At 47.3% G+C, this 20,277-nt stretch overlaps 1 protein-coding gene across 3 annotated transcripts in view; it reads right to left on the reverse strand.

The window, feature by feature from the left end:
* Positions 1-17,526: 17,526 nt before the first annotated feature.
* The window catches only part of TMCC1 (transmembrane and coiled-coil domain family 1), a 60,512-nt gene continuing 57,761 nt past the window's right edge, over positions 17,527-20,277 (reverse strand). For all 3 annotated transcript variants that reach the window (XM_069736236.1, XM_069736239.1, XM_069736237.1), the window contains 2 exons: positions 20,210-20,277; positions 17,527-19,129 (listed from right to left, as the gene is read on the reverse strand). The exon at positions 20,210-20,277 is cut by the window's right edge and continues 68 nt beyond it. In XM_069736236.1, the coding sequence (XP_069592337.1) occupies positions 18,815-19,129; positions 20,210-20,277 (383 nt within the window). In that variant the 3' untranslated portion in view covers positions 17,527-18,814. The remainder of the gene's footprint in view (positions 19,130-20,209) is intronic.

Here is a 20,277-nt window from a genome sequence, read left to right on the forward strand (position 1 = left end):
ATTCTTCTACATAGGGGCAGTATTATAGTAGTTATAATCTTGTATATAGGGGCAGTATTATAGTAGTTATATTCTTCTACATAGGGGCAGTATTATAGTAGTTATATTCTTGTACATAGGGGCAGTATTATAGTAGTTATATTCTTGTACATAGGAGCAGTATTATAGTAGTTATATTCTTGTACATAGGAGCAGTATTATAGTAGTTATATTCTTGCACATAGGGGCAGTATTATAGTAGTTATATTCTTGTACATAGGGGGCAGTATTATAGTAGTTATATTCTTGTACATAGGAGCAGTATTATAGTAGTTATATTCTTGTACATAGGAGCAGTATTATAGTAGTTATAGTCTTCTACATAGGGGCAGTGTTATAGTAGTTATATTCTTGTACATAGGGGCAGTATTATAGTAGTTATATTCTTGTACATAGGGGCAGTATTATAGTAGTTATAGTCTTGTACATAGGGGCAGTATTATAGTAGTTATATTCTTCTACATAGGGGCAGTATTATAGTAGTTATAATCTTGTATATAGGGGCAGTATTATAGTAGTTATATTCTTCTACATAGGGGCAGTATTATAGTAGTTATATTCTTGTACATAGGAGCAGTATTATAGTAGTTATATTCTTGTACATAGGGGCAGTATTATAGTAGTTATATTCTTGTACATAGGGGCAGTATTATAGTAGTTATGTTCTTGCACATAGGGGCAATTTTCATTAGCTCTCTGAATCGCAGTCATATGGACATTCTAGGTGACACTTTCTCTAATCGAACCATCTTGAGATGTTTTCTTTGCAGAATTCCCGTCTTTGTTTTACACCAGATTTATAATGGAAACTAATGTGTAAGGTCTGGGATATGGATGGGGGCAGAATAATGATGAAAGGGAATTTGTGACTCTGTAAAGACCCTAAGAAACAGCAGGAAGGAAGCCTGCAGCGTTAACATGCTGACTGAGGAACACCAATTCCTGTTGTTTGGAGACTTCCCGTCCGGTCTGGGATGAGGAATTCCTCCATGTTTTTTGGTCTTGGGTGAAAAGTTAACCTCAGTATCAGCCATAACCTCTTTGTCTCAGGACATTTACTCAGGAGATGGTCTGATATTGTGTGATTAGGTGTCATTAATATGTAAATACAATTATTTTTCATTAGTAGTTATTTGCTCATCTATACAGTTTTGGATGACCATCTATATAGTCAGGTGACCAGCACCTCTAGTGGTCATCTGGGGTATAACACATTTGAAATATTAAAAGTTAGCTAACAATAAAAACGTAATATAAGTAATAATATTAAACCATATACAAATAGATTGAAAGGCTTCTCCAGTCAATTATTACTATTGTTGTGTTAATGCCATGAAAAGTCCAATAATAACTTGTAAAGTGAAAAATAAAAGTACGAAAAAAAAAACAATAGCGAGAGATCAACCTCAGCATGGATCAATCACATGTATATAAGCCGAATCATGCAACTTTACACCTTGTGTTTAATGTTTCACTATCTATAAGGTCTGTGCTTGCTGTCAGTGAATGTGAACATTGTTTACCCCTACATGGGACTAAGATATCTCTCAGCTGAGGGTTTGTTACAATTATATGTTGTCTTGAGAAGCCTCCATGAGCTAAGGACATAAGCAGCACAAACCTCTGTTCAGTGCTGATAGTTTGTTACAATGTATCAGTTCAGGAAAATCTATCAGTCTGGAGTCCACAGCAGAGAATTGTCTACATTAATCAGGCTGAAAATGGATTGAAACTGGCAGCAGAGATGAGCAGGAGAGCTTGTTTGTAAAGAAGATGCACATTGATGCAGCATTTGTAGTGTGTACAGGTCAAGAGAAGAGTTTGTTATACTTACAGCAGATGAAGGGTTAATCAGTCTGAAAATGGATAGAAGCTGGCAGCAGAGATGAGCAGGCGAGTTGTCTGTAAAGAAGATGCACACTGATGCAGCAGCATTTGTAGTGTGTACAGGTCCAGAGAAGAGTTTGTTCTGCTTACAGCAGATGAAGGGTTAATCAGGCTGAAAATGGATAGAAGCTGGCAGCAGAGATGAGCAGGTGAGCTTGTTTGTAAAGAAGTTGCACACTGATGCAGCAGCATTTGTAGTGTGTACAGGTCAAGAGAAGAGTTTGTTATACTTACAGCAGATGAAGGGTTAATCAGTCTGAAAATGGATAGAAGCTGGCAGCAGAGATGAGCAGGCGAGTTGTCTGTAAAGAAGATGCACACTGATGCAGCAGCATTTGTAGTGTGTACAGGTCCAGAGAAGAGTTTGTTCTGCTTACAGCAGACGAAGGGTTAATCAGGCTGAAAATGGATAGAAGCTGGCAGCAGAGATGAGCAGGTGAGCTTGTTTGTAAAGAAGATGCACACTGATGCAGCAGCATTTGTAGTGTGTACAGGTCCAGAGAAGAGTTTGCTATGCTTACAACAGATGAAGGGTTAGTCAGGCTGAAAATGGATAGAAGCTGGCAGCAGAAATGAGCAGGTGTGCTTGTTTGCAAAGAAGATGCACACTGATACAGCAGTATTTGTAGTGTGTACAGGTCCAGAGAAGAGTTTGTTATACTTACAGCAGATGAAGGGTTAATCAGACTGAAAATGGATAAAGGCTGGCAGCAGAGATGAGCAGGCGAGTTGTCTGTAAAGAAGATGCACACTGATGCAGCAGCATTTGTAGTGTGTACAAGTCCAGAGAAGAGTTTGTTCTGCTTACAGCAGACGAAGGGTTAATCAGGCTGAAAATGGATAGAAGCTGGCAGCAGAGATGAGCAGGTGAGCTTGTTTGTAAAGGAGATGCACACTGATGCAGCAGCATTTGTAGTGTGTACAGGTCCAGAGAAGAGTTTGCTATGCTTACAACAGATGAAGGGTTAGTCAGGCTGAAAATGGATAGAAGCTGGCAGCAGAGATGAGCAGGTGTGCTTGTTTGTAAAGAAGATGCACACTGATACAGCAGTATTTGTAGTGTGTACAGGTCCAGAGAAGAGTTTGTTATACTTAGAGCAGATGAAGGGTTAATCAGACTGAAAATGCATAGAAGCTGGCAGCAGAGATGAGCAGGCGAGTTGTCTGTAAAGAAGATGCACACTGATGCAGCAGCATTTGTAGTGTGTACAGGTCCAGAGAAGAATTTTTTTTGCTTACAGTAGATAAAGGGTTAGTTATAGGTCTGAGTCAGGAAATAAATGCTTACTGTAGTGACAGCCAGAGGGGAAGGGAGCACGGTCTGGCCCTGGAGCTGAGATCGATTAGCTTGTTTTTTTCCTGAGGTGCATCGGCGTGTTCTGTTAGGGTATATGTATGTGATGACAGGTTTCCTTTAAGGATGTATCAGACAGTCGTTTTTAAGTTTAGGGATGCAATTATTTTTGCAAAACTTCACATTTTCCCCAGCACGTGATAGTGATCGGGGGTAATTACCACGTACTCCAGCACACGTGATAGTGATCGGGGGTAATTACCACCTACTCCAGCACACGTGATAGTGATCGGGGGTAACTACAACGTACTCCAGCACACGTGATAGTGATTGGGGGTAATTACCACGTACTCCAGCACATGTGATAGTGATCGGGGGTAATTACCACGTACTCCAGCACATGTGATAGTGATCGGGGGTAATTACCACGCACTCCAGCACACGTGATAGTGATCGGGGGTAATTACCACGTACTCCAGCACATGTGATAGTGATCGGGGGTAATTACCACGTACTCCAGCACACGTGATAGTGATCGGGGGTAATTACCACGTACTCCAGCACATGTGATAGTGATCGGGGGTAATTACCACGCACTCCAGCACACGTGATAGTGATCGGGGGTAATTACCACGTACTCCAGCACACGTGATAGTGATCGGGGGTAATTACCACGTACTCCAGCACACATGATAGTGATCGGGGGTAATTACCATGTACTCCAGCACACGTGATAGTGATCTGGGGTAACTACAACGTACTCCAGCACACGTGATAGTGATCGGGGGTAATTACCACGTACTCCAGCACACGTGATAGTGATCGGGGGTAATTACCACGTACTCCAGCACACGTGATAGTGATCGGGGGTAATTACCACGTACTCCAGCACACGTGATAGTGATCGGGGGTAACTACAACGTACTCCAGCACACGTGATAGTGATCGGGGGTAATTACCATGTACTCCAGCACACGTGATAGTGATCGGGGGTAATTACCACGTACTCCAGCACACGTGATAGTGATCGGGGGTAATTACCACGTACTCCAGCACACGTGATAGTGATCGGGGGTAATTACCACGTACTCCAGCACACGTGATAGTGATCGGGGGTAATTACCACGTACTCCAGCACACGTGATAGTGATCGGGGGTAATTACCACGTACTCCAGCACACGTGATAGTGATCGGGGGTAATTACCAAGTACTCCAGCACACGTGATAGTGATCGGGGGTAATTACCACGTACTCCAGCACACGTGATAATGATCGGGGGTAATTACCACGTACTCCAGCACACGTGATAATGATCGGGGGTAATTACCACGTACTCCAGCACACGTGATAGTGATCGGGGGTAATTACCACGTACTCCAGCACACGTGATAATGATCGGGGGTAATTACCACGTACTCCAGCACACGTGATAGTGATCGGGGGTAATTACCACGTACTCCAGCACACGTGATAGTGATCGGGGGTAATTACCACGTACTCCAGCACACGTGATAGTGATCGGGGGTAATTACAACGTACTCCAGCACACGTGATAGTGATCGGGGGTAATTACCACGTACTCCAGCAGACGTGATAGTGATCGGGGGTAATTACCACGTACTCCAGCACACGTGATAGTGATCGGGGGTAATTACCAAGTACTCCAGCACACGTGATAATGATCGGGGGTAATTACCACGTACTCCAGCACACATGATAGTGATTGGGTTTAATTACCACGTACTCCAGCACACGTGATAATGATCGGGGGTAATTACCACGTACTCCAGCACACGTGATAGTGATCGGGGGTAATTACCACGTACTCCAGCACACGTGATAGTGATCGGGGGAAATTACCATGTACTCCAGCACACGTGATAGTGCGAATAGCCACCAGCGCCCCCCATCTGCAGTGGCCACTAACAATGCTTGAGTCTTCTAATTGGTAGAGGGGCGCAATGGATCTTCACCCCTTATAGCTGCACCCCTGACTGTACTGCTGGGACTTGTAATTCCACAAATATAAGCGTCCGTCCAGAGGGATCTGCTGCTATTATAAAACAAGGAAGTGGCCGAAGGAAACACAGGTTTAAAGGCAGGAACCAGACAAAAAAGAGCCGGGACCACCATAAGGAAGAGGATATGGCCACAATGTACATACAGGAAAGTGGGGACTGCGGGGGCCGCAGCCTCACAACACGCTGCCTGTCAGGGAATAATGCTGCAGAATCCCCGGGGAGACGCTCATTGTATACATGGAAGTCACTGACATACACCGGGGCTGGGATCACTCGCTGCACAGTAAAAAGAAGGAACTTAGCACATAAATGGCCAATATGGATGAGCCAAACTACAACGTCAATGCGTCTCAGGACAGGGGCCCAACTATGAGGCACGCATCGACGGTGCAGCTTTATATTGTCTTAGAATTGTCATGTTAGCTGGCACCTATTCACACTAGTTGGGGTGTGCTGGTCAGTTTTTTCTATTTGTGCCACTCACTATACAGTACAGCGGTATAACATAAGCATCTCCTGTATATAATTATATATGTACAGCCGGTATAACATGAGCTTCTCCTGTATATAATTATATATGTACAGCCGCTATAACCTAGGTATCTCCTGTGCATAATTATATATGTACAGCCGCTATAACCTGGGTATCTCCTGTGTATAATTATATATGTACAGCCGCTATAACCTGGGCATCTTCTGTATATAATTATATATGTACAGCCGGTATAACCTGAGTATCTCCTGTATATAATTATATATGTACAGCCAGTATAACCTGGGCATCTCCTGTATATAATTATTTATGTACAGCCGGTATAACCTGGGCACCTCCTGTATATAATTATATATGTACAGCCGGTATAACCTGGGCACCTCCTGTATATAATTATATGTGTACAGCCGGTATAACCTGGGCACCTCCTGTATATAATTATATGTGTACAGCCGGTATAACCTGGGCATCTCCTGTATATAATTATATATGTACAGCCGGTATAACCTGGGCATCTCCTGTATATAATTATATATGTACAGCCGGTATATCCTGAGTATCTCCTGTATATAATTATATATGTACAGCCGGTATAACCTGGGCATCTCCTGTATACAATTCTACATGTACAGCCGGTATAACCTGGGCATCTCCTGTATACAATTCTACATGTACAGCCGGTATAACCTGGGCATCTCCTGTATATAATTATATATGTACAGCCGGTATAACCTGAGCATCTCCTGTATATAATTATATATGTACAGCCGGTATAACCTGGGCATCTCCTGTATATAATTATATATGTACAGCCGGTATAACCTGGGCATCTCCTGTATATAATTATATATTTACAGCCGGTATAACCTGAGCATCTCCTGTATATAATTATACATGTACAGCCGGTATAACCCGGGCATCTCCTGTATATAATTATACATGTACAGCCGGTATAACCTGGGTATCTCCTGTATATAATTATATATGTACAGCCGGTATAACCTGGGCATCCCCTGTATAGAATTATATATGTACATCCGGTATAACCTGGGCATCTCCTGTATATAATTCTATATGTACAGCCGGTATAACCTGGGCATCTCCTGTATATAATTCTATATGTACAGCCGGTATAACCTGGGCATCTCCTGTATATAATTATATATGTACAGCTGGTATAACCTGGGCATCTCCTGTATATAATTATATATGTACAGCCGGTATAACCTGGGCATCTCCTGTATACAATTCTACATGTACAGCCGGTATAACCTGGGCATCTCCTGTATACAATTCTACATGTACAGCCGGTATAACCTGGGCATCTCCTGTATATAATTATATATGTACAGCCGGTATAACCTGAGCATCTCCTGTATATAATTATATATGTACAGCCGGTATAACCTGGGCATCTCCTGTATATAATTATATATGTACAGCCGGTATAACCTGGGCATCTCCTGTATATAATTATATATTTACAGCCGGTATAACCTGAGCATCTCCTGTATATAATTATACATGTACAGCCGGTATAACCCGGGCATCTCCTGTATATAATTATACATGTACAGCCGGTATAACCTGGGTATCTCCTGTATATAATTATATATGTACAGCCGGTATAACCTGGGCATCCCCTGTATAGAATTATATATGTACATCCGGTATAACCTGGGCATCTCCTGTATATAATTCTATATGTACAGCCGGTATAACCTGGGCATCTCCTGTATATAATTCTATATGTACAGCCGGTATAACCTGGGCATCTCCTGTATATAATTATATATGTACAGCCGGTATAACCTGGGCATCTCCTGTATATAATTCTATATGTACAGCCGGTATAACCTGGGCATCTCCTGTATATAATTCTATATGTACAGCCGGTATAACCTGGACACCTCCTGTATATAATTATATATGTACAGCTGGTATAACCTGGGCATCTCCTGTATATAATTATATATGTACAGCCGGTATAACCTGGGTATCTCCTGTATATAATTATATATGTACAGCCGGTATAACCTGGGCATCTCCTGTATGTAATTATATATGTACAGCCGGTATAACCTGGGCATCTCCTGTATGTAATTATATATGTACAGCCGGTATAACCTGAGTATCTCCTGTATATAATTCTAAATGTACAGCTGGTATAACCTGGGCATCTCCAGTATATAATTATATATGTACAGCTGGCATAACCTGGGCATCTCCTGTATATAATTCTATATGTACAGCCGGTATAACCTGGGCATCTCCTATATAATTATATATGTACAGCCGGTATAACCTGAGTATCTCCTGTATATAATTCTAAATGTACAGCCGGTATAACCTGGGCATCTCCTGTATATAATTCTATATGTACAGCCGGTATAACCTGGGCTTCTCCCTTTGTGCAGGGTGTTTGGCTCGGAGGGGCCCGCTTCTGTGTGTCGGCAGTTTATACAGCTCTGGCGTCTGCACGGGGGGTTGTGAGTCATTATCGCCGCTGATGCCACATCCTATATGAGCGGGGGGGATGTAGGACCCCAGTAAAGCTGGAAGAGACTAAGTGACAATTTGTTTATTCTGTATTTTACATCCTTTCTCCTCCTCCAGGGAAAGATACTGATAATTGGGGTCTCCTCTGCAGAACAATGCAGCCCCAATAGACCCCTAAATCCGTTCGCCGCTCTATTATCACCTGCAGGTTTGGGGTCTCTGTTCATGGGGGGGCTCATTATAGTCACATACAGAGTGTGAGGCGTCGCTTTCCATCACGCTGTGATATGCAGAATTAACCCTTACTATAAGGAAACCACGGCGCTATCGCAGTCCGTGTAAATCTGTGGCCGGTGCACATGAGCGCTGGATCCGGTGGGGGTCCGTGTGCCACAAGAAGTGACAGCACAGCAGATATTTTTGGATTTGGGTCCAGGATCTTTTGTTTGTTAAAAATATGATTTCACCCCCCCTTTGCATTTCTTGCAGTGGAGATAAGCGGCGCCATGACCCCAACGTTGTTTGCCAAAGTTCCGCACCAAATCCAGGGTGATGGACCGAATACGAGCCGCTGCGTCCCTGGCCTGTGCCCTCCTGCAGCATTGACCGGGTAGTTTGAGGCTTAGTGACCCCCGGCGGCCCCTCCAGTCTCAGAGCTGCCATCGTGAGTCACTGTGGTGGGCCCAGGATTTACAGATCCGGATCTGTGACTGAATCATCGCTCTGGATATTCAGGCATGAAAGGAATGGAAGCCATGGGGGGCGCTGCGTCATGGTGAGGGGCTTATAACCAATGCACCACCAAAGCGCAGGGTCCCCCAAACGCTAGGACCTTAATGTCACCGCTATAAGACAGGAGCCGGATTTAGGATGATGGAGACCTACAGACATAAAATATAATATCTGGAGCCTACTGATGACCCCTAATCACAGGCGCCCCCTGACCCTTCATCGAAGCTGGGGGAGGGTGGTGGTGCTGGTGGGGTCTATGGAGCCGCCTCCACCAGGACCTTTCCTGGGCCTCCCCCTGCCACAGTCTCCCCACTGCAACTCCAGATAACCTCGGTCCGATCGCACGTCCCCGCGATGGAGACCACCCGTTCAGGTGCCATCATCTTCCTCGGCCGGCCAGGGATACAGATGGAACAAAGTGAACAGTGCCCCAGAAGCTTCCAATATAATGGAGAGGATTCGTTGCTTCGACTGCAAAATTTGCAGGAAATTCCGCTCCAGATTTGCATTTGGCTGCATCGTGTATTGCAGAGTTTTCTGATCATCCAGGACATCTGCTAATCCGGCAGCGGCTTACAGGAGCTGCACTGGAGGACATTGTTAGAGGGCGCAGGGGGTGGTCTGAGGAAGGGCGAGGGTAGAAGAAGGGGTCACCATTTCCCTTCGAGAAGCGCAAGCTGAAATTCTGTGTCTGTCCAGGTTGTGTTTCCTGTAGATAAGCGGCCGCCTGGGTTTTCAGATCCGGGGGAAACGGGGAGCGAAGCTGGGAGGTTTGATAAGAGATGAAGTCACCCTATTGGCAGCAGGACAGGCTGCGGGAAAGATGGCAGCACTGCAGCGCCAACCTGTGGCCTCACATGGGAAATGCCCCGGGTACCAATGACCTTATCACCTGGGGTCAATGACATCAAAGCAACACCGGTCATATGTTAAATGGAGTGATGATATAACCCTGATTGGCCGTCACTATGATCCTTCCATTTAGGCAGCTAGGAATTCTAAAAAAAAAAAAAAAAAGAAATGCAAGAAAAGTAACAACAAAGGTGAAGACCTGAAGTGGCCTTTTCTGTGAGCACCAATGTTGTGTGCGCAGCGCCATCTCCTGTCTGTGACACATATTACACCTTGTGCGGTTCATGCCCTGCTTTCTATCAGCTGCACATCTCTCCCCGTCCAGGCCACGTTCACACACAGCAGGTTGGTTGCTGAAATGTTTTGGACAGTCCCAACCATGTAGGTTTCTATGTACATGATGCAGAAGCAACCACATTCATTCACCAGTAATGTGTCCCACTTGGTGCTGCTGCTAATCTCTACTGCAGAGGGTGGACTGTGAATAGAAATCAGTCTCCTACCCCCTCTGGCAGCTCACAATATACTCTTTACTCCTCCTGTAGAGGGAGACTTAGCTGCTTTATAGTAGTCTCCACTCCTTCCTCAACCAGCAGGCAGAAAGCTATTTCTATTGGCTGCCAGGCAGTAAACAGAGGATCTCTATGTGCTAGGGCAGTGTTCCCCAACTCCAGTCCTCAAGAGCCACCAACAGGTCATGTTTTGAAGATAGCCTTAGGGAATGTGCACACGTTCAGGTTTTCTCGCATTTTTTTCGTGATAAAAACGCTATAAAAATTTATTAAAAACGCATGCATTATGCATCCTATCATTTAGAATGCATTCTGCAATTTTTGTGCACATGATGCGTATTTTTCCACGAAAAAAAACACATCGCGGTAAAAAAAAAAAGCAGCATGTTCATTAATTTTGCTGTTTTTTTGCGTTTTTCCCGCTATTCTATGCATTTGGAAAAAACGCAAAAAAAACAACGCATCAAAAACGCAAAAAAACACATGCCGATTTCTGGCAGAAATGTCCGGTTTTTGTCAGGAAAATTTCTGCCAGAAATCCTGACGTGTGCACATACCCTTAGTATTGCACAGGTTATTGAATGCTTGCCTGTCCATGTGATGCAATTATCACCTGTGCAATACTAAGGAAATCCTGAAAACATGACCTGTTGGTGACTCTTGAGGACCAGACTTGGGGACCACTGTGCTAGGGTATCAAGGGGGTCTACTACTGTGTGCTAGGGTATCAAGGGGGTCTACTACTGTGTGCTATGGTGTCAAGGGGGTCTACTACTGTGTGCTAGGGCACCAAGGGGGTCTACTACTGTGTGCTAGGGCGTCAAGGGGGTCTACTACTGTGTGCTAGGGCAGGGGTCCCCAACTCCACTCCTCAAGGCCCACCAACAGGTCATGTTTTCAGGATTTCCTTTGCATTGCACAGGTGATGCAATTATTACCTGGGCAAGACTAAGGAAATCCTGAAAACATGACATGTTGGTGGGCCTTGAGGACTGGAGTTGGGGACCCCTGTGCTAGGGTATCAAGAGAGTCTACTACTGTGTGCTATGGTGTCAAGGGGGTCTACTACTGTGTGCTATGGTGTCGAGGGGGTCTACTACTGTGTGCTAGGGTATCAAGGGAGTCTACCACTGTGTGCTAGGGTATTAAGGGAGTCTACTACTGTGTGCTAGGGTATCAAGGGGGTCCACTACTGTGTGCTAGGGTATCATGGGGTCTACTACTGTGTGCTAGGGTATCATGGGGTCTACTACTGTGTGCTAGGGTATCATGGGGTCTACTACTGTGTGCTAGGGTATCATGGGGTCTACTACTGTGTGCTAGGGTATCATGGGGTCTACTACTGTGTGCTAGGGTATCATGGGGTCTACTACTGTGTGCTAGGGTGTCAAGGTCTACCACTGTGTGCTAGGGTATCAAGGGGGTCTACTACTGTGTGCTAGGGTATCAAGGGGGTCTACTACTGTGTGCTAGGGTATCAAGGGGGTCTACTACTGTGTGCTATGGTGTCAAGGGGGTCTACTACTGTGTGCTAGGGCGTCAAGGGGGTCTACTACTGTGTGCTAGGGCAGTGTTTCTCAACTCCAGTCCTCAAGACCCACCAACAGGTCAAGTTTTCAGGATATCCTGAAAACATGACCTGTTGGTGGCTCTTGGGTACCGGAGTTGAGAAACACTGTGCTAGGGTGTCAAGGGAGTCTACTACTGTGTGCTAGGGTGTCAAGGGAGTCTACTACTGTGTGCTAGGGTGTCAAGGGAGTCTACTACTGTGTGCTAGGGTGTCAAGGGAGTCTACTACTGTGTGCTAGGGTGTCAAGGGAGTCTACTATTGTGTGCTAGGGTGTCAAGGGAGTCTACTACTGTGTGCTAGGGTGTCACAGGAGTCTACCACTGTGTGCTAGGGTGTCAAGGTCTACCACTGTGTGCTAGGGTGTCTACTACTGTGTGCTAGGGTGTCACAGGAGTCTACCACTGTGTGCTAGGGTGTCAAGGTCTACCACTGTGTGCTAGGGTGTCAAGGGGGTCTACTACTGTGTGCTAGTGTATCAAGGGGGTCTTCTACTGTGCTAGGGCAGTGTTTCTCAACTCCAGTCCTCAAGACCCACCAACAGGTCAAGTTTTCAGGATATCCTGAAAACATGACCTGTTGGTGGCTCTTGGGTACCGGAGTTGAGAAACACTGTGCTAGGGTGTCAAGGGAGTCTACTACTGTGTGCTAGGGTGTCAAGGGAGTCTACTACTGTGTGCTAGGGTGTCAAGGGAGTCTACTACTGTGTGCTAGGGTGTCAAGGGAGTCTACTACTGTGTGCTAGGGTGTCAAGGGAGTCTACTACTGTGTGCTAGGGTGTCAAGGGAGTCTACTACTGTGTGCTAGGGTATCAAGGGGGTCTACTACTGTGTGCTATGGTGTCAAGGGGGTCTACTACTGTGTGCTAGGGCGTCAAGGGGGTCTACTACTGTGTGCTAGGGCAGTGTTTCTCAACTCCAGTCCTCAAGACCCACCAACAGGTCAAGTTTTCAGGATATCCTGAAAACATGACCTGTTGGTGGCTCTTGGGTACCGGAGTTGAGAAACACTGTGCTAGGGTGTCAAGGGAGTCTACTACTGTGTGCTAGGGTGTCAAGGGAGTCTACTACTGTGTGCTAGGGTGTCAAGGGAGTCTACTACTGTGTGCTAGGGTGTCAAGGGAGTCTACTACTGTGTGCTAGGGTGTCAAGGGAGTCTACTATTGTGTGCTAGGGTGTCAAGGGAGTCTACTACTGTGTGCTAGGGTGTCACAGGAGTCTACCACTGTGTGCTAGGGTGTCAAGGTCTACCACTGTGTGCTAGGGTGTCTACTACTGTGTGCTAGGGTGTCACAGGAGTCTACCACTGTGTGCTAGGGTGTCAAGGTCTACCACTGTGTGCTAGGGTGTCAAGGGGGTCTACTACTGTGTGCTAGTGTATCAAGGGGGTCTTCTACTGTGCTAGGGCAGTGTTTCTCAACTCCAGTCCTCAAGACCCACCAACAGGTCAAGTTTTCAGGATATCCTGAAAACATGACCTGTTGGTGGCTCTTGGGTACCGGAGTTGAGAAACACTGTGCTAGGGTGTCAAGGGAGTCTACTACTGTGTGCTAGGGTGTCAAGGGAGTCTACTACTGTGTGCTAGGGTGTCAAGGGAGTCTACTACTGTGTGCTAGGGTGTCAAGGGAGTCTACTACTGTGTGCTAGGGTGTCAAGGGAGTCTACTACTGTGTGCTAGGGTGTCAAGGGAGTCTACTACTGTGTGCTAGGGTGTCAAGGGAGTCTACTACTGTGTGCTAGGGTGTCAAGGGAGTCTACTACTGTGTGCTAGGGTGTCAAGGGAGTCTACTACTGTGTGCTAGGGTGTCAAGGGAGTCTACTACTGTGTGCTAGGGTGTCAAGGGAGTCTACTACTGTGTGCTAGGGTGTCAAGGGAGTCTACTACTGTGTGCTAGGGTGTCAAGGGAGTCTACTACTGTGTGCTAGGGTGTCAAGGGAGTCTACTATTGTGTGCTAGGGTGTCAAGGGAGTCTACTACTGTGTGCTAGGGTGTCACAGGAGTCTACCACTGTGTGCTAGGGTGTCAAGGTCTACCACTGTGTGCTAGGGTGTCAAGGGAGTCTACTACTGTGTGCTAGGGTGTCACAGGAGTCTACCACTGTGTGCTAGGGTGTCAAGGTCTACCACTGTGTGCTAGGGTGTCAAGGGGGTCTACTACTGTGTGCTAGTGTATCAAGGGGGTCTTCTACTGTGTGCTAGGGCAGTGTTTCTCAACTCCAGTCCTCAAGACCCACCAACAGGTCAAGTTTTCAGGATATCCTGAAAACATGACCTGTTGGTGGCTCTTGGGTACCGGAGTTGAGAAACACTGTGCTAGGGTGTCAAGGGAGTCTACTACTGTGTGCTAGGGTGTCAAGGGAGTCTACTACTGTGTGCTAGGGTGTCAAGGGAGTCTACTACTGTGTGCTAGGGTATCATGGGGTCTACTACTGTGTGCTAGGGTGTCAAGGTCTACCACTGTGTGCTAGGGTGTCAAGGGGGTCTACCACTGTGTGCTAGGGTATCAAGGGGGTCTACCACTGTGTGCTAGGGTGTCAAGGGAGTCTACTACTGTGTGCTAGGGTGTCAAGGGAGTCTACTACTGTGTGCTAGGGTATCAAGGGGGTCTACTACTGTGTGCTATGGTGTCAAGGGGGTCTACTACTGTGTGCTAGGGCGTCAAGGGGGTCTACTACTGTGTGCTAGGGCAGTGTTTCTCAACTCCAGTCCTCAAGACCCACCAACAGGTCAAGTTTTCAGGATATCCTGAAAACATGACCTGTTGGTGGCTCTTGGGTACCGGAGTTGAGAAACACTGTGCTAGGGTGTCAAGGGAGTCTACTACTGTGTGCTAGGGTGTCAAGGGAGTCTACTACTGTGTGCTAGGGTGTCAAGGGAGTCTACTACTGTGTGCTAGGGTGTCAAGGGAGTCTACTACTGTGTGCTAGGGTGTCAAGGGAGTCTACTATTGTGTGCTAGGGTGTCAAGGGAGTCTACTACTGTGTGCTAGGGTGTCACAGGAGTCTACCACTGTGTGCTAGGGTGTCAAGGTCTACCACTGTGTGCTAGGGTGTCTACTACTGTGTGCTAGGGTGTCACAGGAGTCTACCACTGTGTGCTAGGGTGTCAAGGTCTACCACTGTGTGCTAGGGTGTCAAGGGGGTCTACTACTGTGTGCTAGTGTATCAAGGGGGTCTTCTACTGTGCTAGGGCAGTGTTTCTCAACTCCAGTCCTCAAGACCCACCAACAGGTCAAGTTTTCAGGATATCCTGAAAACATGACCTGTTGGTGGCTCTTGGGTACCGGAGTTGAGAAACACTGTGCTAGGGTGTCAAGGGAGTCTACTACTGTGTGCTAGGGTGTCAAGGGAGTCTACTACTGTGTGCTAGGGTGTCAAGGGAGTCTACTACTGTGTGCTAGGGTGTCAAGGGAGTCTACTACTGTGTGCTAGGGTGTCAAGGGAGTCTACTACTGTGTGCTAGGGTGTCAAGGGAGTCTACTACTGTGTGCTAGGGTGTCAAGGGAGTCTACTACTGTGTGCTAGGGTGTCAAGGGAGTCTACTACTGTGTGCTAGGGTGTCAAGGGAGTCTACTACTGTGTGCTAGGGTGTCAAGGGAGTCTACTACTGTGTGCTAGGGTGTCAAGGGAGTCTACTACTGTGTGCTAGGGTGTCAAGGGAGTCTACTATTGTGTGCTAGGGTGTCAAGGGAGTCTACTACTGTGTGCTAGGGTGTCACAGGAGTCTACCACTGTGTGCTAGGGTGTCAAGGTCTACCACTGTGTGCTAGGGTGTCAAGGGAGTCTACTACTGTGTGCTAGGGTGTCACAGGAGTCTACCACTGTGTGCTAGGGTGTCAAGGTCTACCACTGTGTGCTAGGGTGTCAAGGGGGTCTACTACTGTGTGCTAGTGTATCAAGGGGGTCTTCTACTGTGTGCTAGGGCAGTGTTTCTCAACTCCAGTCCTCAAGACCCACCAACAGGTCAAGTTTTCAGGATATCCTGAAAACATGACCTGTTGGTGGCTCTTGGGTACCGGAGTTGAGAAACACTGTGCTAGGGTGTCAAGGGAGTCTACTACTGTGTGCTAGGGTGTCAAGGGAGTCTACTACTGTGTGCTAGGGTGTCAAGGGAGTCTACTACTGTGTGCTAGGGTATCATGGGGTCTACTACTGTGTGCTAGGGTGTCAAGGTCTACCACTGTGTGCTAGGGTGTCAAGGGGGTCTACCACTGTGTGCTAGGGTATCAAGGGGGTCTACTACTGTGTGCTAGGGTATCAAGGGGGTCTACTACTGTGTGCTAGTGTATCAAGGGGGTCTACTACTGTGTGCTAGGGTATCAAGGGGGTCTACTACTGTGTGCTATGGTGTCAAGGGGGTCTACTACTGTGTGCTAGGGCACCAAGGGGGTCTACTACTGTGTGCTAGGGCGTCAAGGGGGTCTACTACTGTGTGCTAGGGTGTCAAGGGAGTCTACTACTGTGTGCTAGGGTGTCAAGGGAGTCTACTATTGTGTGCTAGGGTGTCAAGGGAGTCTACTACTGTGTGCTAGGGTGTCACAGGAGTCTACCACTGTGTGCTAGGGTGTCAAGGGAGTCTACTACTGTGTGCTAGGGTATCATGGGGTCTACTACTGTGTGCTAGGGTGTCAAGGTCTACCACTGTGTGCTAGGGTGTCAAGGGGGTCTACTACTGTGTGCTAGTGTATCAAGGGGGTCTTCTACTGTGTGCTAGGGCAGTGTTTCTCAACTCCAGTCCTCAAGACCCACCAACAGGTCAAGTTTTCAGGATATCCTGAAAACATGACCTGTTGGTGGCTCTTGGGTACCGGAGTTGAGAAACACTGTGCTAGGGTGTCAAGGGAGTCTACTACTGTGTGCTAGGGTGTCAAGGGAGTCTACTACTGTGTGCTAGGGTGTCAAGGGAGTCTACTACTGTGTGCTAGGGTGTCAACTACTGTGTGCTAGGGTGTCAAGGGAGTCTACTACTGTGTGCTAGGGTGTCACAGGAGTCTACCACTGTGTGCTAGGGTGTCAAGGGAGTCTACTACTGTGTGCTAGGGTGTCAAGGGAGTCTACCACTGTGTGCTATGGTATCAAGGGGGTCTACTACTATGTGCTAGGGTATCAAGGGGGTCTACTACTGTGTGCTAGGGTGTCAAGAAGGTCTATCACTGTGTGCTAGGGTATCAAGTGGGGTCTACTACTGTGCGGGGGCACCACGGGACAACTACTGCACTGAGGCACAATAGGGAATGTTTCAGCTGTGTGGGGCAGAAAGTGAGCCACCAGTGTGTAGGGAGGACAGACGGAGCCATTACTGCTTTGTGAGGCCTATATGGGGGTATATTACAGGTCCGGGTCCAATCAGTGTTTGTATGGGGATAAAATGTGGGGCACGACTACCGCGCAGGTCTCAATGTGGGGTTTTACCCCTGTCTGGGGCACGGCTAGTCTGTGATAAATAGGTGTAGTGGCCGCTGGTGACAATGAGCTAATATCGTCTGTAGGGTTGAGTTGTGGCAGGAAGCCGTCATCATGGCGGTGGTCAGAAGCCAATCAGAAGACATCACCGGTCGTTCCCGGATTTCCCTCGGCTGCCATCACCTCTCTTGTCTGACGTGACAATTTCAAACAAAAACGACGAAACTGTTCTTCAAAAACATAACTTTTATTCCACGCTCCCCACTCCAAATAATAATTAAAATATTAAACAGGATATAACAAACCTCCGTACACACAGCAGGAAGGGAACACTGTACCGAGCGAGCGCTGCGTCCAGTCACACCCATAGACACCACTACTGCCCCTAGTGGCTCACAGCAGCACGAGCATCTCAGAAAAAAAAAGTGCGGCCAATTGATCGATGTGCACGTTTCTCTACCAGAGGGGCTCGGATACTGCGGCAGGTCGCCCCACTGGCAAACAACAGCGTCAATGCTACCGTAAAATATTAAAGAAGGACCTAACGACCAGAAATACTGCGCTCACGTGTTTACACAGGGGGTGAGGAAGGCAGATGTCACCAGAAACAACATCCTGAGCAGCAAAGGGGCTGACGTGGCGACTTTTACCCCCCCCCCCCCCCCCCCCCCATCTTCTCCTCGGTCGCCCCTCTCCTCACTCCTCCCGGTGTCGCGGCCGCCTGTCATCTCCAGGAATGTGTCACCGTGGGCGCTTGTAATGCCGGCTCCAGGCGGGAAAGGATTAAATCGAATCAGAGAAGAATGACTGAAGTGCACGGATTCAGTGAAAAGGCAGTTTGGACCCCCCAGCCCCTCGAACACCTATTTTGCCACCTATTGACCTCAAAATTTTAGTTGCAAAACAGTTTCCCCCCTCCCCGAGAGATGGATGCAATAAGGCACTTGGGCGAGTTGATGGTGCCCAGGTCAGGAGGGTGGCAGAAGCAGACGGGCGTGCCTTATTGCCACGCACAGCGTCCACCTCTTGCTGCATTCAGAGGCGCCCCTTGGGGCACCGACCTGGGTGACGGGGGGGTGCAGGTGCTGGAGTAGCAGAGCACAAAACATATTGCAGCACTCGTCCTTCAGTCGTAGAGGAGACCCCTCTCCCCTCCAAAAAAAAAAAGTAAAAACATGTAAAAAGTCCAAAATTCTCTCACAATGTAAACAGTAAACTCTCACGTCCGACTGCCCCCCAGTCCGATCCAGAAACTGCAAGTCCCAAAGGGCAAACATAACTCATATTGGAGTGTTGCAGAATGCCCGTTGTGACCCTCCTGGATTTTAAGGCGTGAGGAGGAGGGGGCAGCGTGAATTGGCAGTTATCCAATTCAAAATGGCCTCAATTCAAGGACTATCCCTGTGATCAGAATCTGTATGACCCCCACAGGCACAGGCCAGGTGGGCTCTCCCAATGTACCCAAGTAAAGACTGTACCATCCAACTCCCAATCTTGGGGGTGTCCGTGAGTCTGGTTATCTCGGCGGTGACAGCAGTCTCTCCAGGTACCCAGAGAATGAATCCGAGTGTTTGTATAGGAGCGCGGCCAGTAGGACCAGGAGCAGCGTCCCCAACGTCCGGCCACGGGTCTTCAGTAACGGGACCACGCAGTTGGCCACAGTGGACACAAACACCAGAACCACGGCCATGAGGGCCAGCAGGATGTTGATGAGCTTGCCCAGAAGGTTACGAGCCGTCGCGTTCTCCAGTCCCTCCAGCTGGACCACCTGCTGCTGCTGTTGCTGCAGCTCCATCTTGGAGATCCTGGTCTGACAAGCTTCTAGCGCCTCCTAGAGGACAAAAAAATACACCGTCAGATCAGATGTAGAAAACCAACAGCCAATCTGCAAAACTACAACTCCCAGCATGCCATATACTCCAGTCGCCCCCGCAGCGATTTTATGTATGACAAACTTTGGTGCAATTTTTGAAACATTTTTAGACGAACAGGAGACTTTTAGGCTATGAATTCACAGAACAGACTAAAGAAAGAAAGAAAAAAAAGGGAATTTTAGGTTTTGCGCAGAATTCATGGACAGTGTTCATTTTGATGAATTTGTTACAAATAATATCAGCAAATATCATGAGACCTAAATAAATCGCAAATATTCAATTCTGCGGCACGTTCCTGCTTCCTGTCACTGAATAGAAATATAACCAACTTAATAGCTAAACGATTGGCTACTGTTCAGCTGTTGATTGTGAGCTGCACAATTGTCTCAGCAGGTGGTTTGCTACAATGTATCGGTCTGTTACACTGGATTGTCTGCGTACATCTGCAGCAAACCCTCAGCTGTGATCACACGTATTGGATTTGCACAGATTTACTAGAGGATCCACAGCAGAACGGCTGACTCTCGCATTTCTGCCGTGGATTTGCAGGGCGACGTGCTGCAGACCCGTGTGACGATTAGTCCCATTCAGCTTCTCCTTGCGGCATGTATGAAAATACAGAGCGGGCTACTAATTCTTGCAGACTTTCTGCAGTAATCCAGATTATTTTCCAAACATGTGATGAGTGAATCGATTAATAGATTCTGGTTCAGCAAACATGCCGGTAGTCAGTGACCGATAGACAAGGCCGACGAGCCTCCTCCTGACCATCGGCAGCCTCTTCGGATTAGGAGGTCTGAGGCTACATCTCGTGGGTCATATCACACCGTGTGTACAAATCAGCAGCCATGGACTACATGGATATACGGGTGAACGGTAACTCAGCACACGTTCCCGTCAGTGTGGTAGTTCCATAGAGACTGAACTATATGGACGGTAGTGCAGTGGTCAGTGTGTGAACACAGCCGTACTGCAGACCCGGATCACAGCAGTCACATCCCCAAGACCAGGTATAAGCGGCTCCCCTGATCCCTCACCTGGATGTCTCGCGCCCTCTCGTAAGACTGGTAAGCGATTTTCTCTTCCATGCTGGCCAATTCCTGCT

The sequence above is a fragment of the Ranitomeya imitator genome, chromosome 8, assembly GCF_032444005.1.
Source record: "Ranitomeya imitator isolate aRanImi1 chromosome 8, aRanImi1.pri, whole genome shotgun sequence".
Lineage (NCBI taxonomy): Eukaryota > Metazoa > Chordata > Amphibia > Anura > Dendrobatidae > Ranitomeya > Ranitomeya imitator.